This window comes from Symphalangus syndactylus, chromosome 10, assembly GCF_028878055.3.
Source record: "Symphalangus syndactylus isolate Jambi chromosome 10, NHGRI_mSymSyn1-v2.1_pri, whole genome shotgun sequence".
NCBI lineage: Eukaryota > Metazoa > Chordata > Mammalia > Primates > Hylobatidae > Symphalangus > Symphalangus syndactylus.
Window position 1 is genome coordinate 22,513,980 of NC_072432.2, and position 23,668 is coordinate 22,537,647.

General features: G+C 37.4%; 1 protein-coding gene across 7 annotated transcripts in view; it reads right to left on the bottom strand.

Annotated features, from left to right (window-relative positions):
- Positions 1 to 10,567: 10,567 nt before the first annotated feature.
- Positions 10,568 to 23,668, bottom strand: part of TRDMT1 (tRNA aspartic acid methyltransferase 1) — a 61,633-nt gene continuing 48,532 nt past the window's right edge. For 4 of the 7 annotated variants that reach the window (XM_055296677.2, XM_055296675.2, XM_063610158.1 and 1 more), the window contains 3 exons: positions 21,831 to 21,888; positions 20,654 to 20,783; positions 10,568 to 12,570 (listed from right to left, as the gene is read on the bottom strand). In XM_055296677.2, the coding sequence (XP_055152652.1) occupies positions 12,464 to 12,570; positions 20,654 to 20,783; positions 21,831 to 21,888 (295 nt within the window). In that variant the 3' untranslated portion in view covers positions 10,568 to 12,463. Of the gene's footprint in view, positions 12,571 to 18,381; positions 20,155 to 20,653; positions 20,784 to 21,830; positions 21,889 to 23,668 lie in introns of those variants that run through there. The other 3 variants (XM_063610157.1, XM_055296676.2, XM_063610155.1) reach the window with 2 other exon arrangements.

A 23,668-nucleotide genomic window follows, 5' to 3' on the forward strand; every position in this document is an offset into this window, starting at 1 on the left:
CTCCAATTTTTAAATAATTTTCTATTTTCCACCTCTTTGTCTTGTTTTGTCATACTTTCTGAGAAAGTATTTATCTTTTAGTTTTCTAGTAATTTGTTTTAAAATGTTGCTATCATTTTAAATTTAAAAACCCCTTTTTTGTTCTTGTTTCGTAGTTGTAACATCATCTAGTAATTTTTAAGATAGTTGCTTTTTGACGCTTTCTTGTTTCCTGTATAGGCTCTGTTTTCTCTAAGTTGTTTTTCTCCCATTTGTTTGCTGGTTTAGGTCTTTCTATTTCATGCTAGAGGCTTTCTTCAAATACCTATGGATCCTTATATGTTCACTGACATTTAAAAATAAGACATCACAGAGCAGATTGTAGGCTCTGTGTGCATGGGTGGTGCTTATAACTGGTAGGCTTTGCCACAGAGCAACTGAATGGCAAACTGACAATTTCACTGGAGAACCCCAAATGCCCATCTTTGAAGGCAATTTCCCTTGGAGACGTTCACTTTGTCCAGAAAAAAATTCTCCAGTTTTCTACCTGGACTAGTAGAGGTGATGGAGATTTTATAATAGGTGTACAAACTTTACTTACCCTCTTATCTTCTATATTTTTCTCCAAATTCTTGAAGAGCATCTCATTGCCACATTAGTATATTTCACTGCTATTTTTTATACCAAGATTCACTTTTTATTCCTACCAGCTTTATCTAAATTCCATTGTTTTAGAGGCTTAATAAGCATTTAGTGAAGATATACGAAGTACTTGACCATGCGGGAAATTCGAAAGAAGTAAATTTATTGAGTTTCTCTGATATACAATAAAGTCATAATGTACAAATCTGGAGAGCTGGAGTTAGGCAACATTACAAAGACAAGTGTGACAAGATGGCACAGAATACACAGTAACATGCTGTTAAGTAAACAGCAGGTACCAAACTAGGAAAGATGTCCAAGGCCCAGTATAGGCACACTATAGAAAGTGGTTCCACTGGCCGGGCCCAGTGGCTCGTGCCTGTAATCCCAGCACTTTGGGAGGGCAAGGCGGGCCGATCATTTGATGTCAGGACTTTGAGACCAGCCAACATGGTGAAACCTTGTCTCTATTAAAAATACAAAAAAATTAGCCGGGCATGGTGGCACACGCCTGTAGTCCCAGCTACTCGGGAGGCGAGGCTGAGGCAGGAGAATTGCTTGAACCCAGGAGGTGGAGGTTGCAGCAAGCCGAGGGCCATTGCACTCCAGCCTGGGTGACAGAGCGAAACTCTGCCAAAAAAAAAAAAGAGGTTGTTCCACTTGTCCAGCAGGGTGACCTTGGAGGAAAGTGGCTGGGTAAAGGAAGAGACATTGACAGAAGGCCTTAAGTGGCAGAATAAAGAATGTTGATTTGATCTTTTTAATAGGGGGATGTTCTTTTATCTTGAGTGCAATAATCCTTATGTGATATTTCTGCTAGGCCAGCTGAATTTATCTGGAGGACTGGATCAATGTGGGAGTCATAAAAATGAGGAGAGGGTTGAGATGCAGAGGTGCGTTGGAGGATGGACAAATTGGCAAGATTCTCACACCCCTAATGCTAGCTCCCATTACATGTTATAGCTTCAATCTGGCTTTCGTGCTTTTTTTAGTCCCTTTTCATTTTCATATCAGTTTAAAACAGAACACTGTAGAATTAATCTGGTTTTTAGTCGTTAATGGAAACATTTGTGAATATAACGATCTTTTAACCCTCATGACACTTAATTCATTCTCTTTTTCAGGGATGTAACATTGCTTAAAAGATACATTTACATATGTCAGTTTTGTGATTTTCTGCAAAATTTTGGGGCAATATAACATTGTTCCAATTCATTCATTTTCCATGAAGGATTACATAAAATAATTATGGAAATCAAGGTACATTTAAAACTATTCTTTTGCTCGTTTCATGGGAAGTGCATTACCACCTAGGAAATTACCAAGTCTACTACTGTGATGAACTGATCTTTTTGAAAGCAGTGTGGTTTTGGCTCAGGGCACATAAAGCAGACATTTGTTCTCCATGCTCATTACTACGATGACTACAATTATCTTTGAGTAGAATGAAAAAGAATTATGAGTTAATCATTACCATTTAAATTACTGAGGTTTGGCAGAGCTTTTCCTGAGAAAGCAAATTGTTGAGAGGTTGGAGAACTTTTCCACTTTTTTCAAGTTTTTTTTTTAAGTAATATAATCCCTTCATAAACAATGAGAATAAAATAACGAAATTCAAATCCAGAGGGAGAAACGCAATAGGGGAATAGGGCTTTGGAGGACGAGCACAGGGGTGTTCATGGCACATGTATACACACGTGTGCACACACAGCTTCCTAATTGTAACTCAAGCAAATGTTACAGAAAACATAAAATATGCACTGGAGGGTCTTGCATCATTGTGAGACAGGGAGTGGTTAAGGATCAGCCATAGCAGAGGATGTATTAACTGCTAAGGATTAAAGGCTCCAAAAGCTAGTAAAAAAATCAACAGAGTTTTCTCTACCTCCAACAGCTCCCGGAATGGGGACTTCAGCAACTCCATTGGATTAATCCAAGCTTGGTTTCCAAGAAGGTGTGAAGCAGTGAAGCGGAGTTTACCATAGGTGAACCCTCCTGCCATCCTGTTCCAAATCAACCTAAAAAGGACAAAATGAGTTTTCTACTTGGTGACCCCTAAAATTACCCAAACAAAGCGGTAAAGTTAAATATTTAGACACCATTCATACGATAATCAAAGGAAAATGTCTGATTGCACTCAGACTTCAGCATGAATGACAGAAGAAATGTAGGTGGTAAATAAATGCAAACAACTTATATTGGATCTGATCTTAGGAAAAGGGGAAAGTACATCTTTGTGACAATATTTTGTGTTCTATTAGGGGAGGAGAGCAAGAGAGGTGAGAATGTCACCACCGAGGGGGGGAGGTAAAAAACAGTTTGGTTCTCTTCTGGGAAGGAAAATGAAAAAAAAGAAAAAGAAAACAAAGTTTGGGGATACTTGGCACTCTTCAGACTTTGCCTCTTGTACCTTTAATTGGGAAGATAGACGCAGAAGCAGTACACACAGGCATCTTTATCTTGTGAGAGGAAACTTTGCATTATGGATGTGATTTATGGTGGGAGAAGTGATTTAACAAGGCTGATGCCTTACAAAGGGGCATCATTCCCAGGGGATTTGTTAATTGAAGTGCCACATAGATCTGTGGGAAGATTTAAGGTGTTGTCATCAATGGCAGAAAGGATGAGATGACCTCACTTCTGTCTTTTTCAATGCCATTATTCTAAGATCTATAAAACACAACACCTTTGTATGTTTTCTTTATAGTGACTTGGACTATATTTATTACAGAAGTACTGCTAAATCAAGCTTTGTCAACAATTCCTAGACTATGTTTAGAAGAGACATAAACAATACCCTAGGAGTTATACACAATTTTGGCATTAAATATTCTTCCAGTAACATCTAATGTGCTTCTTTTTATTTTTTTTTTTTTGAGACAGAGTCTTGCCCTGTCACCAAGGCTGGAATGATGCAATGGCACAATCTTGGCTCACTGCAACCTCCGCCTCCCAGGTTCCAGCGATTCTCCTGCCTCAGCCTCCTGAGTAGCTGAGATTACAGGCAAGTGCCACCATGCCCGGCTAATTTTTTTTTTTTTATCTCTTTAGTAGAGATAGAGTTTTTTTTTTTATCTCTTTAGTAGAGATAGAGTTTCATCATGGCCAGGCTGGTCTTGAACTCCTGACCTCATGGTCTGTTCACCTCAACCTCCCAAAGTGCTGGGATTACAGGTGTGAGGCACCATGCCCAGCACTTCTCTTCTTTTTAGCTGACAGAATTATTCAAACAAACCCCCAAGCCATGAAAGCACCTACAATTCTATTATCATACTCAGCATACTCATATCTAAGTCAGTTAATTGGACAATTATTTATTAGGCACCCACTATCTGTCAGCATCTGAGAAAGGTACTGAGGATACACAAATGGGCAAGATGTAGCTTCTGCTCTGGAGGAAAAAAGTCAGCAGGGGAAGGGATTATATTACATAGCATCAAGATGCAAATGAGGTAGCAACTTACAAGCTTACAATGACCAGACTCTACCGTAAAGACTTGAAATTGAGTGTTTTGAAAGAAAGAACATTTTAAATTATAAAACTAATATTATGCCACATTGATGAAAACAAAAACAACAAAAAAGATTACATTCAATTGAAAAATATAAACAAGAAAAATTAAAATGCTATTACTCTAACATAACTGCTATCATTATTTTATTCCAATCTATTTTTAGATGAATAATTTCACAGTTATAATCATTAGCTATATGTTAGGTCTCTTCCTTTCATCTTTGATTATTTCACATATCACAAAAGCCTAATTCCATGTAACTACCTGCTCTCCCTAATAATAATTGTAAAGAGGTGCATAGAGGTATATGTATATCTATACATATATAGATATAAGAGAGATCTCTTGAAGGATAGTTTGGCTAGATATAGAATTCATAGCTGACAATGCCACCTCCTTCTGGTCCTCATGGTTTCCGACGAGACACCTGCTGTCATCCAAATTGTGTCCCCCACCCCATAGCAACATGTCATTTTTCTCCAGCTGCTTTTATTTTTATTTTTATTTTTTTGAGACGGAGTCTCACTCTGTCACCAGGCTGGAGTGCAGTGGCACGATCTCGGCTCACTGCAGTCTCCACCTCCTGGGTTCAAGCCATTCCCCTGCCTCAGCCTCCTGAGTAGCTGGGACTACAGGCGTGCACCACCATGCCCGGCTAATTTTTTTGTATTTTAGTAGAGATGGGGTTTCATCATGTTGGCCAGGATGGTCTCTATCTCCTGACCTTGTGATCTGCCCACCTTGGCCTCCTAAAGTGCTGGGATTACAGGTGTGAGCCACCGCACCCAGCCTCCGGCTGCTTTTAAGGTTTTGCCAAATTTGGAATGTTTCCAGCCATTATTTGAACGCTCTTTCAGCTCCATTTTTTTCCCTCTACTTCTGGCACCCCAAACATATAAATGTTGGTTCTTTTGTTATTGTCCCACAGGTCCCCAAGGCTCTGTTAATTTTTTTTGTCAGCCTATCTTTGCCCTATCATTTAGATCAGGTAAATTCTACTGATTTGTCCTCAGGTTCATTGATTTCTATCTTCTGTCATTTCCTCTACTACTGATCTCAAATTTAGCAAAAGACATAAATGTACAGATTCAAGAAGTGAATGAACACCAAACAGAATACTACATTCACTTTGAAATATCTGCCACTTTGAAAGAAATTCATGCCAAGACACATCATAATTAAATTTCTGAAAATAAAGTTAATGTAACAGACAAAATGTCCAGGATCTAATCAAATTATCTGTTACCACAGAATGTTTTCTATTTGGTTATTGTATTTTTCAGTTACATAACTGCCATTTATTTCTATTTTTAAAAATTGGCAAATAGTGCACCTACCATAATGGTTCTTTTGTTAACTTCTATTTCTTTTCTGAGCTTTTCTATTTTTTGTTGCACGACAATTTGTAATTACCCGTTGAAGCATTTTTATGAGTTGCTTAAAATCCTTGTCAAGTAATTCCAACATCTGATTTGTCTCAGTGTTGTCATCTGTTGATTGTCATTTCTCATTCAAGTTGTGATTTTTCTGGTTCTTGGTATGACAGGCTATTTTACATCATATCCTGAACATTTTGTCTATCATTTTAATCTTTTATTTTTAGTAGGCAGTCACTCCATTTATGTTTAGCATGCAAGCCCTGGCTTAGTTTTTGTGGGCTATGACTGCAGTGGTAATTTAGTTTTTAAAGCCTTTGCAGTGTTATTTTGGTCTGCTTGATCTGGTGCTGTTGGGGCTCCCGAATGGTCCTTCATGATGCTGCTTTAGGGAAAGAAGGATTTTCCCCCAAGCCAGGTCCCGTGGTACCTCTGGGAGAAGGGAGTCTTGGGCTCAAGGTAATAAAAAATCTTCCTGGGTTAGATGCTTTTTGCCAGAGGCCCCTGGATGCTCATCTCTCAGCACCAAACACAAGTCTCAGGTCTGGATGTTTGTCAGTGGGGTTCCTGATATACGCCTGTGCTGGTAGAGCCAGACTCAGCTGGTATTACCGACTGGACTTCAGTTCCCTCTTCTGTAGGAATGAGCCTCTCTGGGATGCCTTCTATTGTGTGGTTGTAGGTCGGCAAACACCAAGCCTGGGTAACCTTCCTCTGTTGGGTGAGGGGTCAGATGTCTTGGAACCATGCTGTTCCTCTAGTCTTGGGGTCCCTGCCCAGTGTGTCTTCCTGTTCCCACCTGTCAGAATTCTCCTTCTGATTCCTCTTGCATTATTTTATAATTATACTTACCCAGAGTTTATAATTGTACTTTCCAGGGAGAGCAGGGAGAAATAAATCTACACTCTCTTGTCAAGACCAGAAGTCAGAATACACTATTTTAAAAATTTTTATTTGCACTACTTTCCAAAAGCCAAAAGCCTATCCCAGAATTATTTTTTAAATCATGTGTTCCGTACTTGAGTAACTTTGGCTGTTCCTCTGGGCATGGAAGAAGTGGCAGTAACAGACAAATTAAATAGTTTTCAAGAGAACAACTTCAAGACATTGTTTGAACTCCACAGTGTGATGCTTTCTATGTAGCTTCAATATTGATTCCAGTAAGGTTCCTACATTAATTCATTCAACAAATATTTATTGAGTGCTTACTATGTGCCAGTACTGTTTGAAGTCACTGGGGGGAAAATGTTTTAACAATCTCTGCCCTTGTAGAAGTTTACATTCTCTAAAACATGAAACATTTTCCATTTTTAAAACTCAGATTGTAACAACTGTTCAGCTTATTGTCTACTCATTCACAGGATCAGCTCTTAAATATGAAACTCAACTCATTTCTACTACACAAGGAGTATCACATTCCATTAGGTGCTTTCAGTCATTTTTTTCACATGTGAAATTTAACTGGACTTGTGTAAGGAACCAGCTAAGTGAGTAAAATAGCAAATATTTAGTAAAAACGACATTCATGCTAGATTAAATTTAGAAGGCTCAAATCTGTTAAATGTCGATATGCTTAACCAAGCACACAAATATGATTGCAAATATATGTGTGGGTGTTTTTAAATCTCAGTGACTTTTTATAAGTTTTCCTAAAAATAAGTGATTGTTCAGAGGCCTGCGTTAGGAAGGCCATTTTAACAGAAGCTGACCAATGGAATGCAGAGTGAGAAGGAAGATGAAGATGATCTTTGGTTAGGAGGCTTGAACTTGGAAGCTTTGGAGACTAACCGTACCATAAATATTAAAGTCACGAGTGGAACTGACTATAGAATGGAGGGTGCTTAGGTTGCAAGCATGCTAAATTTGATGCAAATTCGATACAACCTGAATAGCAAGATATCCAAGTAAAAAATGTCCCAGCATGAAGATTCTACAATAGGACTTAGGAAAACAGCAGATTTAGAGTCATCTGGGTGTCATCGGCAAAATGGCTGAAGTTGCAGGAAAGGGTGAGAATCTCTGAGAAAAATGGCATGAAAAGTGAAGGGTAGGAAGAGACCTGAGGATGGAATCTTCAGATAAGTCAGCTCCAAGCCTCTGCTCTTCTCTTTCTTTCTCTCTTTCACTCTCATCCTCTGACCCTCTAGGTGATCTCATCTGATTGTAGAGCTAATTTAGCTAAACAAACATGTTCTCTATGTACACTCATAATTTCAATCTGTACTGATAAAAATAGAAACCAAAATGCAAACAAAATACAGAGCAAATATTTGAAGTAAACACTGAAGCCATGCTAGGTACAAGCAAAGAAATGAAAAAACCCTAGGGTTATTCAGAAGAGAGTTCCATGGGAGAACTCAGTTCCTATCTTCTAATTTTTGTGAAAATTTCCAGTCTCATATTTATAGGAAAAATTAGATTTTGGAAGCTTTAGGAGTCAAGTGTGGTGTACTTCAGAGAGACTTCAGTAAGTGCTGGATGTGGCTGAAAGTAAGACTCAGAATCTATGGTAAATATAACGCCAATTTATATGAGAACTTGGGGAATACAAAGCCAAAACAGCTCGTTGCACGTGCTCATATTTCTTGAACAAATATATTTAAAAAGAAATAAATTCACAAGCTAAGACACAAATGATGATGGAGTTTGGATCTTGATTGTTTAAGATTTTGAAGAGCATGAGTACCTTAAAATGTTCCTAGACAGCCTAAAGAGAGAAATGGAAGCTAGAAACAACAACAACAAAAAAGACTTTTTTTTTTTTTTTAAACTGAAGCTTTAAAATTTCACCAGCAAAGACAAGAAATAGTGAAAGGGAAAATGATGCAGACAGGTTGACTCAGGAAAACTGAAATGAAAGAACATGTGCAAGATGCTTAATGCCTTTTTAAAAAACATGCAAAGGGAGGCCGGGCGTGGTGGCTCAAGCCTGTAAAACCCAGCACTTTGGGAAGCCAAGGTGGGTGGATTAACTTGAGGTCAGGTGTTCGAAACCAGCCTGGCCAACATGGTGAAACCCCATCTCTACTAATACAAAAATTAGCTAGATGTGGTGGCACGTGCCTGTAATCCCAGCTACCAGGGAGGCTGAGGCAGGAAAATCACTTTAACCCGGGAGGGGGAGATTGCAGTGAGCCGAGATCACACCACTGCACTCCAGCCTGGGCAACAGAGCAAGACTCAGTTTCAAAAAAAAAACAGCAAAGAGAAACTCTCAAATGAAAGGCATAACTAGACATCTTGGTGGGTGTGACGGAGGACCAGAAAAGTGCTTGCTAAGAAGTTGATACGATAGTTGTATATAGCACATTTGAATGGTAGATGGAAGAGATTAACTAGTAGACAGAGGTCCAAAGGCCATGTCTTTAAAAATTACATAATCTCAGTGCAATCACATGCTACAAGAAAACTGCTGAGGCTATATGACCCTCACACAGTTTCAAAGTCCAAAGCTATTAGTAAGTCAGTGTCATAAATGGTGGCCTAAAACAGTTAGAATCCCAAGCCAAAGGCCAAATTATGACAAGGTAACCTTCTGTTCATAACATAAGCAATTCAGGAAAACCCACTTTAATCTCTTTGTCTATGTGGGATTAAAATTTGGTCTTTATTGTGTTATCTTGGCTTTTTTAGAAACCTCTTGTTTCTAAACTCTTAAGTTATCAAAGCAAAAGAGCAACCAGAGTGACTTTGGTTTGGATGCGGATACAGCTGGCCTGCAGAATGCATCCTTTAGTAGGTGCTTGATGTTAGATGAAATGTGGTTGCTTCTTTGTTCTGTTCTGCTATAGCTAAAATTAAATCAGTTGTATACATCTTTAGTTCATTTCTCTCTCCTCAGAAGTCTCCAACTTAATCACTCTAGACCTGAACTTGGTTGAGGTGGGAGCAAAACCCAGATGGTGATTTCTGCTGAGGAATTCCACCCCTACCAATGCGTTGAATTGCCTGCACTCATCTCTAACCCCATCCAATTTTACATCCCACATGGTAGCAATACAGTCTTTCAGGGCAACTTAAAAGCCTCTCTACTAAGTAACTTTACCTCTTTGAAAAGTCCGATCATTTCAAGCAACAGTTTACCCTCAAATTTCTAAAAAAGTGCTGGGTGGACCCTCACTGTTCACAATTTCAACTACTGTTTTTGCCTCTTTAGAAGGCTCTACTTTTTGAGGAAGAATAAGTTGGCTGAAGGTTGGAGGTATTTTCTCATCTTTCCAGACACAGGGCAGTGCCCATGGTGCAGGTCTGATTTAACAACCAGAGCACCATGTCCAGGGTCCTCTGTGAAGGTGATGCTGTCATCCCTCTTTCTTGCCTGCCACTGAGGATTGTCAGGCTCTGACCCCTCCTACAATGACTACCCACCTCTTCAAAATCATTTTCCAATTATGACTCATTTTGTTTACATTAATTGATTTGGTCATCTTTTAGAATTAGTTTTGGATCCTGAAGACATACTAAAAATAAGAAGCAGGGTAATAAATACCTTAGAATTATCTGGCAAGCCATTTAAAAGAGCAGGGATGATGGTAAAAGGTGAATGAAAAATCAGTTTACTGTTAGGTATGCTGAAGACTGAATTACACATAGTTCTCCTGAAAATGAGAAGCTATGTTTTCTAACATCTGAATAAATGTACAAGTCCAAATATCAGGAAACAGAATTTCCAGTGCAAATTTTATATACAGCATTATTACCAAAACCATATAGCAAATATTCCATAAAATAACATTTTCCAAATTAATTATGCATACATATACATCTGCTAATTGAATGACACTGGTAGATACATCTTCATTAAGATGTGAGTTTTATGCTTGTTACTGTATATTTTCAATTACGAACTAAGGGCAAGTATCACCGTCTTCCTGTGAATACATTTCCATAATTTAAGAATTCCACTGAGCTACATTCTGTCTTCCAGTTTGTAAGCAAATGTCTCTACAGACCCTTCAAGTGTTTATAGTTGGTGCACAGTAACTCGACACTTATTTTGTATAATGTTGCTCAACGGAATGTGGGATACTATAATTATAGCATAATTATTCGTACTTACAGTAAAACTCTAAACCATTTTATTTAGAATATTTCAGCAGTGAACAGAACCTACATGAAAATGTGCCAAAATAATTTGCGATTGTTTACTGAAATTTATGAGACTTGTACTAGGCTCTGTCTGAACACATATGAAAAATGTAGATAGTGATAGTTTCTGTATATGGGCTGGCTTACAGCTTCCCTATATTCATATTTATCTATGAGTTCTGAAAAATTGGTAATAGAGTATGATTTTTTCAATTGCAGTAAAATATACATAATGTAAAATTTATCATTTTAACTATTTTTAAATATACAGTTGCAGTGGCATTAGGTACACTCACACTGTTGTGCAACCATCCTCCCCATCCACCTCCAGAACTTTCTCATCACCCCAATCAGAAACTTTGTATCCATTACGCAATAACTATCCATTCTCCCTCCCCGCATAGTGGCTCATTTCACTTCGCATAACGTACTCAAGGTTCATCCGTGTCACCGCATATGTCAGAATTTCCTTCCTGTGGAAGGCTGGTACTATTCCACTGCATGCACGGAACACACTTCCTGTATCCATGCATGGGTGAATGGGATGACACTTGGGCTGCTTCTACCTTTTGGCTACTGTAAATAATGGTGTTATAAACACTGGTGTACAAATATCTGTTCAAGTCCCTGCTTTCAATTCTTTGGGGTCTATAGCCAGAGGTGGAATCACTGAATCACAGGGTAATTCTATGTTGAATTTTGTGACGAACCCCCATAGTGTTTTCCAACAGTAGCTGAACCATTTTACGTTCCCAAAAGCAATGCACAAACTTCCAATTTATCCACCTCAAAATACTTGATTTTTAAGAAGAAAAATTTGAATTAAAATCTTGTAATATGATTTCTGGACTTGTTTCTTTTCATCTCTCTTCTCTTTGTCACTCGCTTTTATCACAAACCATAGAATTTATGATGCAAGACTTAGTTTGATTAGAAACCCTAATTCCAAGACGTCTGCTGAGGAAGAGAGACAGAGAAAGTTAAAGTCATAAAAGTTAATTCAGAGTACACTCTGTATGTTGCCACAATAAAGAACAACTGGGGGAGGGGAGTAGTGTCATATGACATGGGATCAGAGGGCAGCTTCCACCCTGAAATCTTAACATCATGCTACATTCCTCAGCGTGCAAAGGCAAATTCAACTCAGAAGCTGAGAAGACAAAAACAAGCTTTGATAATAGCCAACAAAAGGAAAGTACATACAAAATGAAGAAGGAAAAACGAGTTTTCTCCTTCAGACAGAGGCTGAGGAAAATGTAGATAATGTGCACCAACAGTTTCTGTGGCCGCTTGATGGAGAGGTAATCAAACATTTAGGATTATTTTTCCTGACATATTTTCAGACTGCTATATAAATTGAATAATGATAATTTGGTTTACATATCATATGCATTTGTTTAGATGAAATAAAGAAATATTTACAGGATTGGAAATTAAGTAAAACATTCAATGGGCTAGAATTAGAATCATTATTTTAAAATTAGAAATAAAAAACTTCTTTAATTAATATAAAAATACGTTATGCCTGTTATGACACTTCACAAGATACTCATGTAGACACTAAAGCTCTAGTGCTCCTTGATTTGTTTATAAAATCATTTTTAAAAAGAATATTCCACATATATACTTACCAGTTTCATATGAAAATATACTCTCCATAAAACATAACAATAGTTCGTATTTTACAAAATACAGTAACATAAATTTGAGGAAACGTGGATTTTTTTTTATAAAATCCAAATTTCTTATTAAAGACAGATTAAAATAATTTAGTTCAATATCACCAGAATTAGTTCAAAACAGAATTTCAGAATTACTCTCTGAAAATGAAGGAATATCATATGACCATCTTTCAGAGTTATTTCAAAATGATTCATATAGGATTTTGATTAGTTTAGCTACTACATGCACGTTGAGACTATTTCCAAGTAGGCGATAACGCTGTTTCACTGTTATCTTCTCAGGAAATCCTAAAAAGACAAAGAACAATTTAAAGAAACCATTTGTAATCACAATTTCCAGAGATGAAAGGATGTATCCTTTAGTAAGGGCACAGCGGTCATTTCATAAATAAATCACTAAGGTCTCCATGAAGTTTTATTAACAGAAGAGAATTTGGAGCCAAAAATATTCTGTAACATTATATTGCCTACACAGTGAGATAGTAACACATCACATTATGTGTTATGCTCAGCACACACACACATACACATATAATATCCACAGAACTCAGAGAAATGCATGTATTAGTGCACTTTTTTAAAAAGCTGTGCCTGCCATTATTTCACAGTTCTTCCTTTGATTTAATAATCATTTTATGGATATAAATTGCATAGCATAAAAATCACCCATTTAAAGTGTACAATTAAGAGGGTGTTAGTGTAGTCACTGAGATTTTCAAACATCTCCATTATCTAATTCCAGAATATTTTCATTACTTCAAAAAAAAATCTCATACCTATTAGCAGTCACTCTCTATTACCTCCCTGCCCCCAACCATTAATCTACTTTCTGTTTCTAGGGGTGTCTACTGGATTATATTTCATATAAATGGAGCCATAAAATATGTTGTCTTTTGTGTCTGGTTTCTTTAACTGAACATGTTTTAAAGGTTCATTCATGTCACAGCATGTACTAATACTTCATTCCCTGTTGTCGGTGAATAATATTCTATTGCATGAATTTACCATATATTATTTTTCCATTCATTCATTCATAGACATTTGGATTGTATCTACTTTTTTGGCTGTTGAGAATAATGCTGTTATGAACATTCATGTATGTTTTTGCATAGACATATATTTTCAATTCTCTTGGATATATACATAGGGGTGAAACTGCTGGGTCACACAGTAACTCTATGTTTAATGTTTGAAGAACCATTAGACTGGTTTTCAAAGCACCTGCACCATTTTACATTCACACCCAGCAGTGTATGAGGGTTCCAATATCTCCACATCTTCATCAATACTATTATGGATTGTCTTTTCTATTTTAGCCATCTTAATGAGTATGAAGTAACATCACATTGTGATTTGATTTACATTTCCCTAAAAACTAACTAACATATTTTTAATGTGCTTATTGGCCATTTATCTATCCCTTTTGGAGAAATTTTGACTCAAATCCTTGCCCATTTTAAAATTGGATTTCTCTTTTTTTAATTGTTGAATTGTAAGAGTCCTTTACATATTCTGGATACAAGTCCCCCACGGTTGTTTTTACACTCTGCTTCCACAAATTGCCTTTCTCATATTGGACTTCCATTTGCTACATTCCTTTCTTAAAACAAAAACGCCCATGGATCCCTCATATGCTGGAAGAAGGCCTTGCAAATATCAGCATAAAAGACGGTCCATGTACAAGAGTGTGCACTATAATGTTAGTTATAATGTCAGGATTTCACATTCAGCATACTCTAGCATAGCAAGGAAATAAAGGAAAAATAACTTACATAAGAAAATGAAAAAAAAATTAGTATTAAGAATAGCAAAATTTCATATACTCGTGAGGACAGGAAGGTAAAATTAATTACAATAAAGTTGCTTCATCGACACTTGACATTTTATTAACTGCAATAACATAACAGCAATTACTGTTGCAATTAAACATGATCATAAAGTTTCTATTCTAAAGATAATATCTTAGGCAAGCACATTATTTATCTAAAATTATTTACTTCCAAGTAGCCAGAGGTACAAATGTACCTACAAGCAGGCTTTTAGACTATCCCAGAGATGATCTTTTGCAATATTACAATTACCTCAGAAGGAAAGAAAGGTTTGAAAACAAACAAGTAAGATTTGTACAAATTATATCTATGTGCGTGTGCGCGTGTGTGTGCGTGTGTGTGTGTGTGTGTGCCCATCTGTGCATATTTCTTTAAATCTAAATTATTAGGTTGGCGCAAAAGCATTGCAGTTTTTGCCACTGAAAGTAAAGCATCTGTGCATATTTCTTTAAATCTAAACTATTAGGTTGGCACAAAAGTAACTGCAGTTTTTGCCATTGAAAGTGATGGCAAATTACTTTTGTACCAACCTAACAACTTTTGAAAAAAATGACAAAATTTTTTAAGTTAAAAGACAACCTTTAAAAAACTTAGATACATTAAAAATAACGATAATAATCATTAAAAACAAAGAAACAGAGGATGAACAAGGTCAAGATATCAACTTTCACCCATAACGGCAGGTTAGTGTTTTTCTTCAAAAGCCCGCTACCGCAGAATACACACCACCAGTCACAGAACCAGGACAGAGCGTTTGGAAGGATCAATGCAGATCCATCATTGCCAGTAGACAAACAGCTCAAACAATGCCCATTTTTGGACCCAGGGTCAATAATGTTGGAAACACACATGAGGGACAGTTGTCTCACGGTGCTGCTCAGTGGTGACATCAGGGTAAGCTCAACGCCACAAACATATCACGTATTTTAAAAGGAGGTTCAGTAATTTCAAAGGCTGTTTTCCTAAGTATTATACATACATATTCAGAGAGCTTTGAAAAATTTTTTTACCCACTTAAAATTTTAAAAAATTAGGAAAATATTTATGAAATAAAGATTATAAAAGTAAATAAATGTTCATAAAGCAAGTCCTGAGTGACCTATAAACAGGCTTAGACTCCCACACAATAATAATGGGAGACTTTAACACCCCACTGTCAACATTAGACAGATCAAAGAGACAGAAAGTTAACAAGGATACCCAGGAATTGAACTCAGCTCTGCACCAAGCGGACCTAATAGACATCTATAGAACTCTCCACCCCAAGTCAACAGAATATACATTTTTTTCAGCACCACACCACACCTATTCCAAAATTGACCACATAGTTGGAAGTAAAGCACTCCTCAGCAAATGTAAAAGAACAGAAATTATAACAAGCTGTCTCTCAGACCTCAGTGCAATCAAACTAGAACTCAGAATTAAGAAACTCACTCAAAACCGCTCAACTACATGGAAACTGAACAACCTGCTCCTGAATGACTACTGGGTACATAACGAAATGAAGGCAGAAATAAAGATGTTCTTTGAAACCAATGAGAACAAAGACACAACATACCAGAATCTCTGGGACACATTCAAAGCAGTGTGTAGAGGGAAATTTATAGCACTAAATGCCCACAAGAGAAAGCAGGAAAGATCCAAAATTGACACCCTAATATCACAATTAAAAGGACTAGAAAAGCAAGAGCAAACACATTCAAAAGCTAGCAGAAGGCTAGAAATAACTAAAATCAGAGCAGAACTGAAGGAAATAGAGACACAAAAAACCCTTCAAAAAATCAATGAATCCAGGAGTTGGTTTTTTGAAAGATCAACAAAATTGATAGACTGCTAGCAAGACTAATAAAGAAGAAAAGAGAGAAGAATCAAATAGACACAATAAAAAATGATAAAGGGGATATCACCACCGATCCCACAGAAATACAAACTACCATCAGAGAATAATATAAACACCTCTACGCAAATAAACTAGAAAATCTACAAGAAATGGATAAATTCCTCGACACGTACACCCTCCCAAGACTAAACCAGGAAGAAGTTGAATCTCTGAATAGACCAATAACAGGCTCTGAAATTGTAGCAATAATCAATAGCTTACCAACCAAACAAGAGGCCAGGACCAGATGGATTCACAGCCAAATTCTACCAGAGGTACAAAGAGGAACGGGTACCATTCCTTCTGAAACTATTCCAATCAATAGAAAAAGAGGGAATCCTCCCTGACTCATTTTATGAGGCCAGCATCATCCTGATACCAAAGCCTGGCAGAGACACAACCAAAAAAGAGAATTTTAGACCAATATCCTTGATGAACATTGATGCAAAAATCCTCAATAAAATACTGGCAAACCGAATCCAGCAGCACATCAAAAAGCTTATCCACCATGATCAAGTGGGCTTCATCCACGGGATGCAACGCTGGTTCAACATACGCAAATCAATAAATGTAATCCAGCATATAAACAGAACCAAAGACAAAAACCACATGATTACCTCAATAGATGCAGAAAAGGCCTTTGACAAAATTCAACAACCTTCATGCTAAAAACTCTCAATAAATTAGGTATTGATGGGACGTATCTCAAAATAATAAGAGCTATCTATGACAAACCCACAGCCAATATCATACTGAATGGGCAAAAACTGGAAGCATTCCCTTTGAAAACTGGCACAAGACAGGGATGCCCTCTCTCACCACTCCTATTCAACATAGTGTTGGAAGTTCTGGCCAGGGCAATCAGGCAGGAGAAAGAAATAAAGGGTATTCAATTAGGAAAAGAGGAAGTCAAATTGTCCCCGTTTGCAGATGACATGATTGTATATCTAGAAAACTCCATTGTCTCAGCCCAAAATCTCCTTAACCTGATAAGCAACTTCAGCAAAGTCTCAGGATACAAAATCAATATACAAAAATCACAAGCATTCTTATACACCAATAACAGACAAACAGAGAGCCAAATCATGAGTGAACTCCCATTCACAATTGTTTCAAAGAGAATAAAAGACCTAGGAATCCAACTGACAAGAGACATGAAGGACCTCTTCAAGGAGAACTACAAACCACTGCTCAATGAAATAAAAGAGGATACAAACAAATGGAAGAACATTCCATGCTCATGGGTAGGAAGAATCAATATTGTGAAAATCGCCACACCACTCAAGGTAATTTATAGATTCAATGCCATCTCCATCAAGCTACCAATGACTTTCTTCACAGAATTGGAAAAAACCACTTTAAAGTTCATATGGAACCAAAAAAGAGCCCGCATCGCCAAGTCAATCCTAACCCAAAAGAACAAAGCTGGAGGCATCACGCTACCTGACTTCAAACTATACTACAAGCCTACAGTAACCAAAACAGCATGGTACTGGTACCAAACAGAGATATAGACCAACGGAACAGAACAGAGCCCTCAGAAATAATGCCACTTATCTACAACTATCTGATCTTTGACAAACCTGACAAAAACAAGCAATGGGGAAAGGATTCCCTAGTTAATAAATGGTGCTGGGAAAACTGGCTAGCCATATGTAGAAAGCTGAAACTGGATCCCTTCCTTACACCTTAGACAAAAATTAATTCAAGATGGATTAAAGACTTAAATGTTAGACCTAAAACCATAAAAACCCTAGAAGAAAACCTAGGCATTACCATTCAGGACATAGGCATGGGCAAGAACTTCATGTCTAAAACACCAAAAGCAATGGCAACAAAAGCCAAAATTGATGAATGGGATCTAATTAAACTAAAGAGCTTCTGCACAGCAAAAGAAACTACCATCAGAGTGAATAGGCAACCTACAAAATGGGAGAAAATTTTCTCAACCTACTCATCTGACAAAGGGCTAATATCCAGAATCTACAATGAACTCAAACAAATTTACAAGAAAAAAACAAACAACCCCATCAAAAAGTGGGTGAAGGACACGAACAGACACTTCTCAAAAGAAGACATTTATGCAGCCAAAAAACACATGAAAAAATGCCCATCATCACTGGCCATCAGAGAGATGCAAATCAAAACCATAATGAGATACCATCTCACACCAGTTAGAATGGCCATCATTAAAAAGTCAAGAAACAACAGGTGCTGGAGAGGATGTGGAGAAATAGGAACACTTTTACACTGTTGGTGGGACTGTAAACTAGTTCAACCATTGTGGAAGTCCGTGTGGCAATTCCTCAGGGATCTAGAACCAGAAATACCATTTGACCCAGCCATCCCATTACTGGGTATATACCCAAAGGACTATAAATCACGCTGCTATAAAGACACATGCACACGTATGTTTATTGCGGCACTATTCACAATAGCAAAGACTTGGAACCAACCCAAATGTCTAACAATGATAGACTGGATTAAGAAAATGTGGCACATATACACCATGGAATACTATGCAGCCATAAAAAATGATGAGTTCATGTCCTTTGTAGGGACATGGATAAAACCGGAAACCATCATTCTCAGTAAACTATCGCAAGGACAAAAAACCAAACACTGCATGTTCTCACTCATAGGTGGGAATTGAACAATGAGAACTCATGGACACAGGAAGGGGAACATCACACTCTGGGGACTGTTGTGGGGTAGGGAGAGCGGGGAGGGATAGCATTAGGAGCTATACCTAATGCTAAATGACGAGTTAATGGGTGCAGCACACCAACATGGCACATGGATACATATGTAACAAACCTGCACATTGTGCAAATGTACCCTAAAACTTAAAGTATAATAATAATAGAATAAAAAAAGTAAAATGTTAAAAAAAAAGTAAATAAATGGCTCATTCTAAAAATGAAAGCTAAAACAAGTTTTACATTATGTCTCAGATATTATATAAGAATTTCCTATACATGAACTCATTTAACTATCACAATAACTCTATGAAGTAGGAGTTATGATTATCCTCATTTTACAGACAAGTAAACTAAAGAAGGGAACGGTTAAGGTGGGGCTGGGATATGAAATCACTCAGTCTGACTCTGGGCTCTGTGCTCCTTACCAAGGTTCAGTATTACCAAAGTGACTACTGCCCTTTGAAAACAAAAAAGCACTGGAATAAAGCTGAGGAATTCATTTTAATTAGATAGTTAATCTCTTTTCTGTCTTCAAGAGTATGTCTGATTGCTCATCTGAAAAAAGGAAAAAAAAAATAGTAGCTAGGAAAGCAGACTAGGAATGAGAATTCTTGAGTCTAATTCTCAGCTCTTTATTTGTTTTGTAATGCTCTCACTCGTTTTGTGACAAAAACTACAAGGAAAGTTGTGTTTTTCTTAAACAACACTCCCCAGGATATTTGGGACAAAAATGAGATCACCAAGAAAGAGGCAGGGAGTACAAAATAAACCTGGTTGCTGCGACTAAGCTCAGAGAATCAATTACCAAGAGGGTAGTCAAATTATAATGGCAGTTTGTTCCCTATGTACAAAATGGTTGTGTTCCAAAACCTCAGCTTAAATCCATTATTTAGAATTTGAAACATGATCTATTAAATCCATTATTTATTTAAGGGATAGTGCCATATTAATATTACAAAAGTATTGGACTTAACAAAGCTTGACTTTTCTGCATTCGAACTCTCAGAGTCCTCAAAAGCACATTTCCTCCTTCTCTAGCCAGGGAAGCATGCTAGGGAGGTCAGTTTTTCTCCCAGCCCATCAGCCAGGTACTGGGAGCATGCCCACCCCAGGCCTACGAAACCCACAGCCTCCTCAGAGCTGAGAGGACTGGCCCTGGTAGTGGGATCAGGGAGATGGGCTGGAGCATCTCTGAGAAGGCCAAAGCAGTGTGTCCAATCTCTTCAGAGCACCAGTCCTTGGACTTCCTGGACTGCCAATGGAGTTAGGCCTTTGACTTTCTCACTCTACAACTAAATCTTCCCATTTGTTCTTGAGATTCCTTCCTGTAGATCCCCAATCTTTCATCAATTCTGTGTCAATTCATCTCATGTGTCAATTTCATCTTCTGAGTCCCCCTTTCGTTCCATTATGAAAGCTCCTTCCTAGGCAGCCTCTCCACCTCCTCTTTCTCCACCTACCCCTTGTAGGGAAGGACAGGGGTACACAGCTGACACAGGTGTATCTCTGAGGAGAATAAATACAAATACACCCCCACCCTTCCAAAATAATCCCTCAACTGCCTTTTAATTTATAAAAAAGGCAATCGAAAGCATTCTTTCACAAGCTCTAGTGTGGGGTGATTAGGAGAGGACCTCTGGAAAAGAAAATAAGCTAGAAAGGGAACGCTACGCACAGCCATTTGTGGAAAGAGGCGAGGAGTTGCCAATGTGACCCTTCTAGCCATGCCAACCTCTGTGGCCCACTAGTGGAGTTAGAGAGAGGGAGAATGAGTCAGGAGAGAACCAAATGAGGCAGTTATGAGGGGAAAGAGGGCAGAAAGATGCCATAAATGGCATGATCAGGAAAGGAAAGAGGTTTCTTGAACCCATTTGTTTAGGCAGGTCCTAGACACACAAGTCCCTAAAGATTTTTGAGAGTTTTAATACATGAAGGCTGAATTCTGCATGTATCCTACATACCGAACTCTGGAGGAAATCCAAGGAGATTTGCTATTTCTTTAGGAGTGAAATATCGCAGTTTAAGCATTAACAGCTTTGTTATCTGTTGTTCTTGTGACAAATTGGTAAGGGATTTGTAGACATTCTCAACCTGTAAGAAAATACCCAAGATAAGTAAAAAAGTAATGTGCAACTAGATTTAAGATCTCCTGCTGTGAGATAGTTTAAACTCGACGAACATACAGCCTGCTGTAACACACAGTGGCAAAGTGCACAGGACAAAATGGCTCTGTATAATAGACTACATATTGGCTCGATAAGGGCGATGTAAACTTTGAAAAGAAAAAAAGGTTAACATTCAACAGTTCAGGATATTTTTCAGGGTGTCTGTCATTTCTGAGCCCTTAAAATAAAATCATAAGAGTATAAGCAATAAATGACAATATAAAAGAAATATAGTGAAAAATGCAAAAGAAGCTTGACAAAATAACGAAGTCAATTTTACAATAAAACAGGAGAATCATTAAAACTTTTATTTTTTTATACTCAGTTTCATCAAGATACTTCCTTAAAATGATTAAATATATTAAGCAAATATAACTTCTCAAATCCAGACATTCAATTGCCTATAACAGAATTTTTACCATGGGTAAATTTTATTAGTAGTTAAAAGTTTGAATCAGTATAAAAGACAATGTGATCTCACTTTAAAATTATTCAAAAAAATATAAAACTTGCTATATATTAGACTTGTATTCAACCATGACACCATGAAGAGTTAACAACTGAAGTATTCATAAAGCACATTGCCAAGATTTTTTTTTTCCTTAAAAGGAAGTTTTATAGTGTGTGCTGCAAAGAGGGCTCCAATATTAAGATGTTTGTACAACATTTTAGAGAACATTAACTATTGTAGGCTGAGTTTCAACTTACTATTTATGGAATAAAAGAAAAGCAGAAGGTAAAAATAAGAAAAAGAAAAACATAAAACATTCCTTGTGCATATGCTCATGCAGAGCAACAAGAAAAAGATTTATTCAACAGTAATAAAATATTATATATATGAATATACTTATGAATGAATAAAATATATATTCATGGCCAGATGAATGCATAAAATTATTTCAATGTTCTCAAAGTATTAAACAATTTTAGTTAAAAATTTTAAAGTGTTTTAGCTTTAAAACATGCATAGTACCTGCACATCCTCTGCAGTCTGTAACACAGACCCTGTCCCTTCTATGTAGCTTCCATATCTGAAAAATCAACACAACTATTATGCGGCACCTGATGTAAGTGTTAATGCTAAATTTCTTAAATATTTATTGAATGAATTAATCTACACAGTTACATCCTTCTGAAATATCTTGAATAATGTCACATAAATATCCTTTGTAGGTAAAAAATTACTAGGTAAAAGACATAATACAGTTCCATTTAAATGTCTCATAAATGGGCCGGGCACAGTGGCTAATGCCTGTAATCCCAGCACTTTGGGAGGCCCAGGCGGGTGGATCACCTGAGGTCAGGAGTTTGAGGTCAGCCTGGCCAACATGGTGAAATCCCGTCTCTACTAAAAATATAAAAAAAATTAGCGAGGCGTGGTGGTGCGTGCCTACCTCAGGAGGCTGAGGTAGGAGAATCTCTTGAACCTGGGAGGCGGAGGTTGTAGTGAGCCGAGATCACACCACTGCACTCCAGCCTGGGCAACAGAGTGAGACTCTGTCTCAAAAAAATGATAATAATAATAAATAATAAATGTCTCAGAAATGAAACATGGCACAGTTTTTTGAGTTGAGTAAATACCACTGAATGATGAACTATAAATTGTCATTTCTTTTTATTAATTGTCCTGTCTTGAATGTTCATCACTGGAAAGGATGCACTTTATATTCAAATATAATTCAGTATTGGCTCCCTTGCCACATTAACCTAAATGTTGTACAGGTGAAAAGAAATCGCTGCCATTTTTATCATGCCTGAACCATCATTTCCTCTCAGGAACCCACCACCCTGCTCTCTAACACCACAGCAAACACAGTGACACTGAGCCTATGTCTGCTTGTCATTTAACACAGTACGATTTTATGATCACTTTCACACAACAATCAGACCATTATATAAAAAATTGCATAGAAAGTACAAAACACTTCAGAAATGCAAGTCATTAGCAGTATTTCTCTCTCTAAGATTATTGCCAAGCTGGCCGTTCACATATTAGCATTATTTCTTTTTCACAAAGAAAACAGTTTAAAATAAGAATTAGAGGGAAAAAGTCAAACCAGGAAAAAAATAATTTTTTTCAAACTGCCTTTTTCATATATATTACACATACAAATATGTGTGTATATACACATAGTATCTATGCCAAAATAAATTTTACAATCAGGCTTCTTTTATGCCATCTTCATAATTAGAAAAGAATTTCAAGGTTGTTTTTTATTACAAAATTGCTAAGTCTTATTTTATGAGAGTCCTAAACAGAACCTATTGAACTTAGTAACTGACAACAGCCCAGTGAAGTCTTTCAAGGTAACGGAAAGCAATAAACCCTTTCCCCTGAAGTACGAGGGCAGAGTATAATAAAGTCAGAATGACTCTGGTATGGTTCTATTGGGGTACAGTGTATCATACAAGATATTAACAGCCTAGAAGGTAAGAATAGAAAGCCTGAATTGACAAATCATACAACTATCTATCAAATGAGATTGAGTAGCATTCAGAAAGCAGAGATAGAGATCCTTGGCAAAATTTTTCTTTTTTTTTTTTGAGACAAGAGTCTCACTCTGTCGCCCACGTTGGAGTGCAGGGGTATGATCTCAACTCACTGCAACCTCTGCCCCCCAGATTCAAGCAATTCTCCTGCCTCAGTCTCCCAAGTAGCTGGGACTGCAGGCGCCCACCACCATGCCTGGCCAATTTTTGTAGTCTTCGTACAGACAGGGTTTCACCCTGTTGACCAGGCTAGTCTCAAACTCCTGACCTCAGGTGATCTACCTGCCTCAGCCTCCCGAAGTGTTTGGATTACAGGCATCA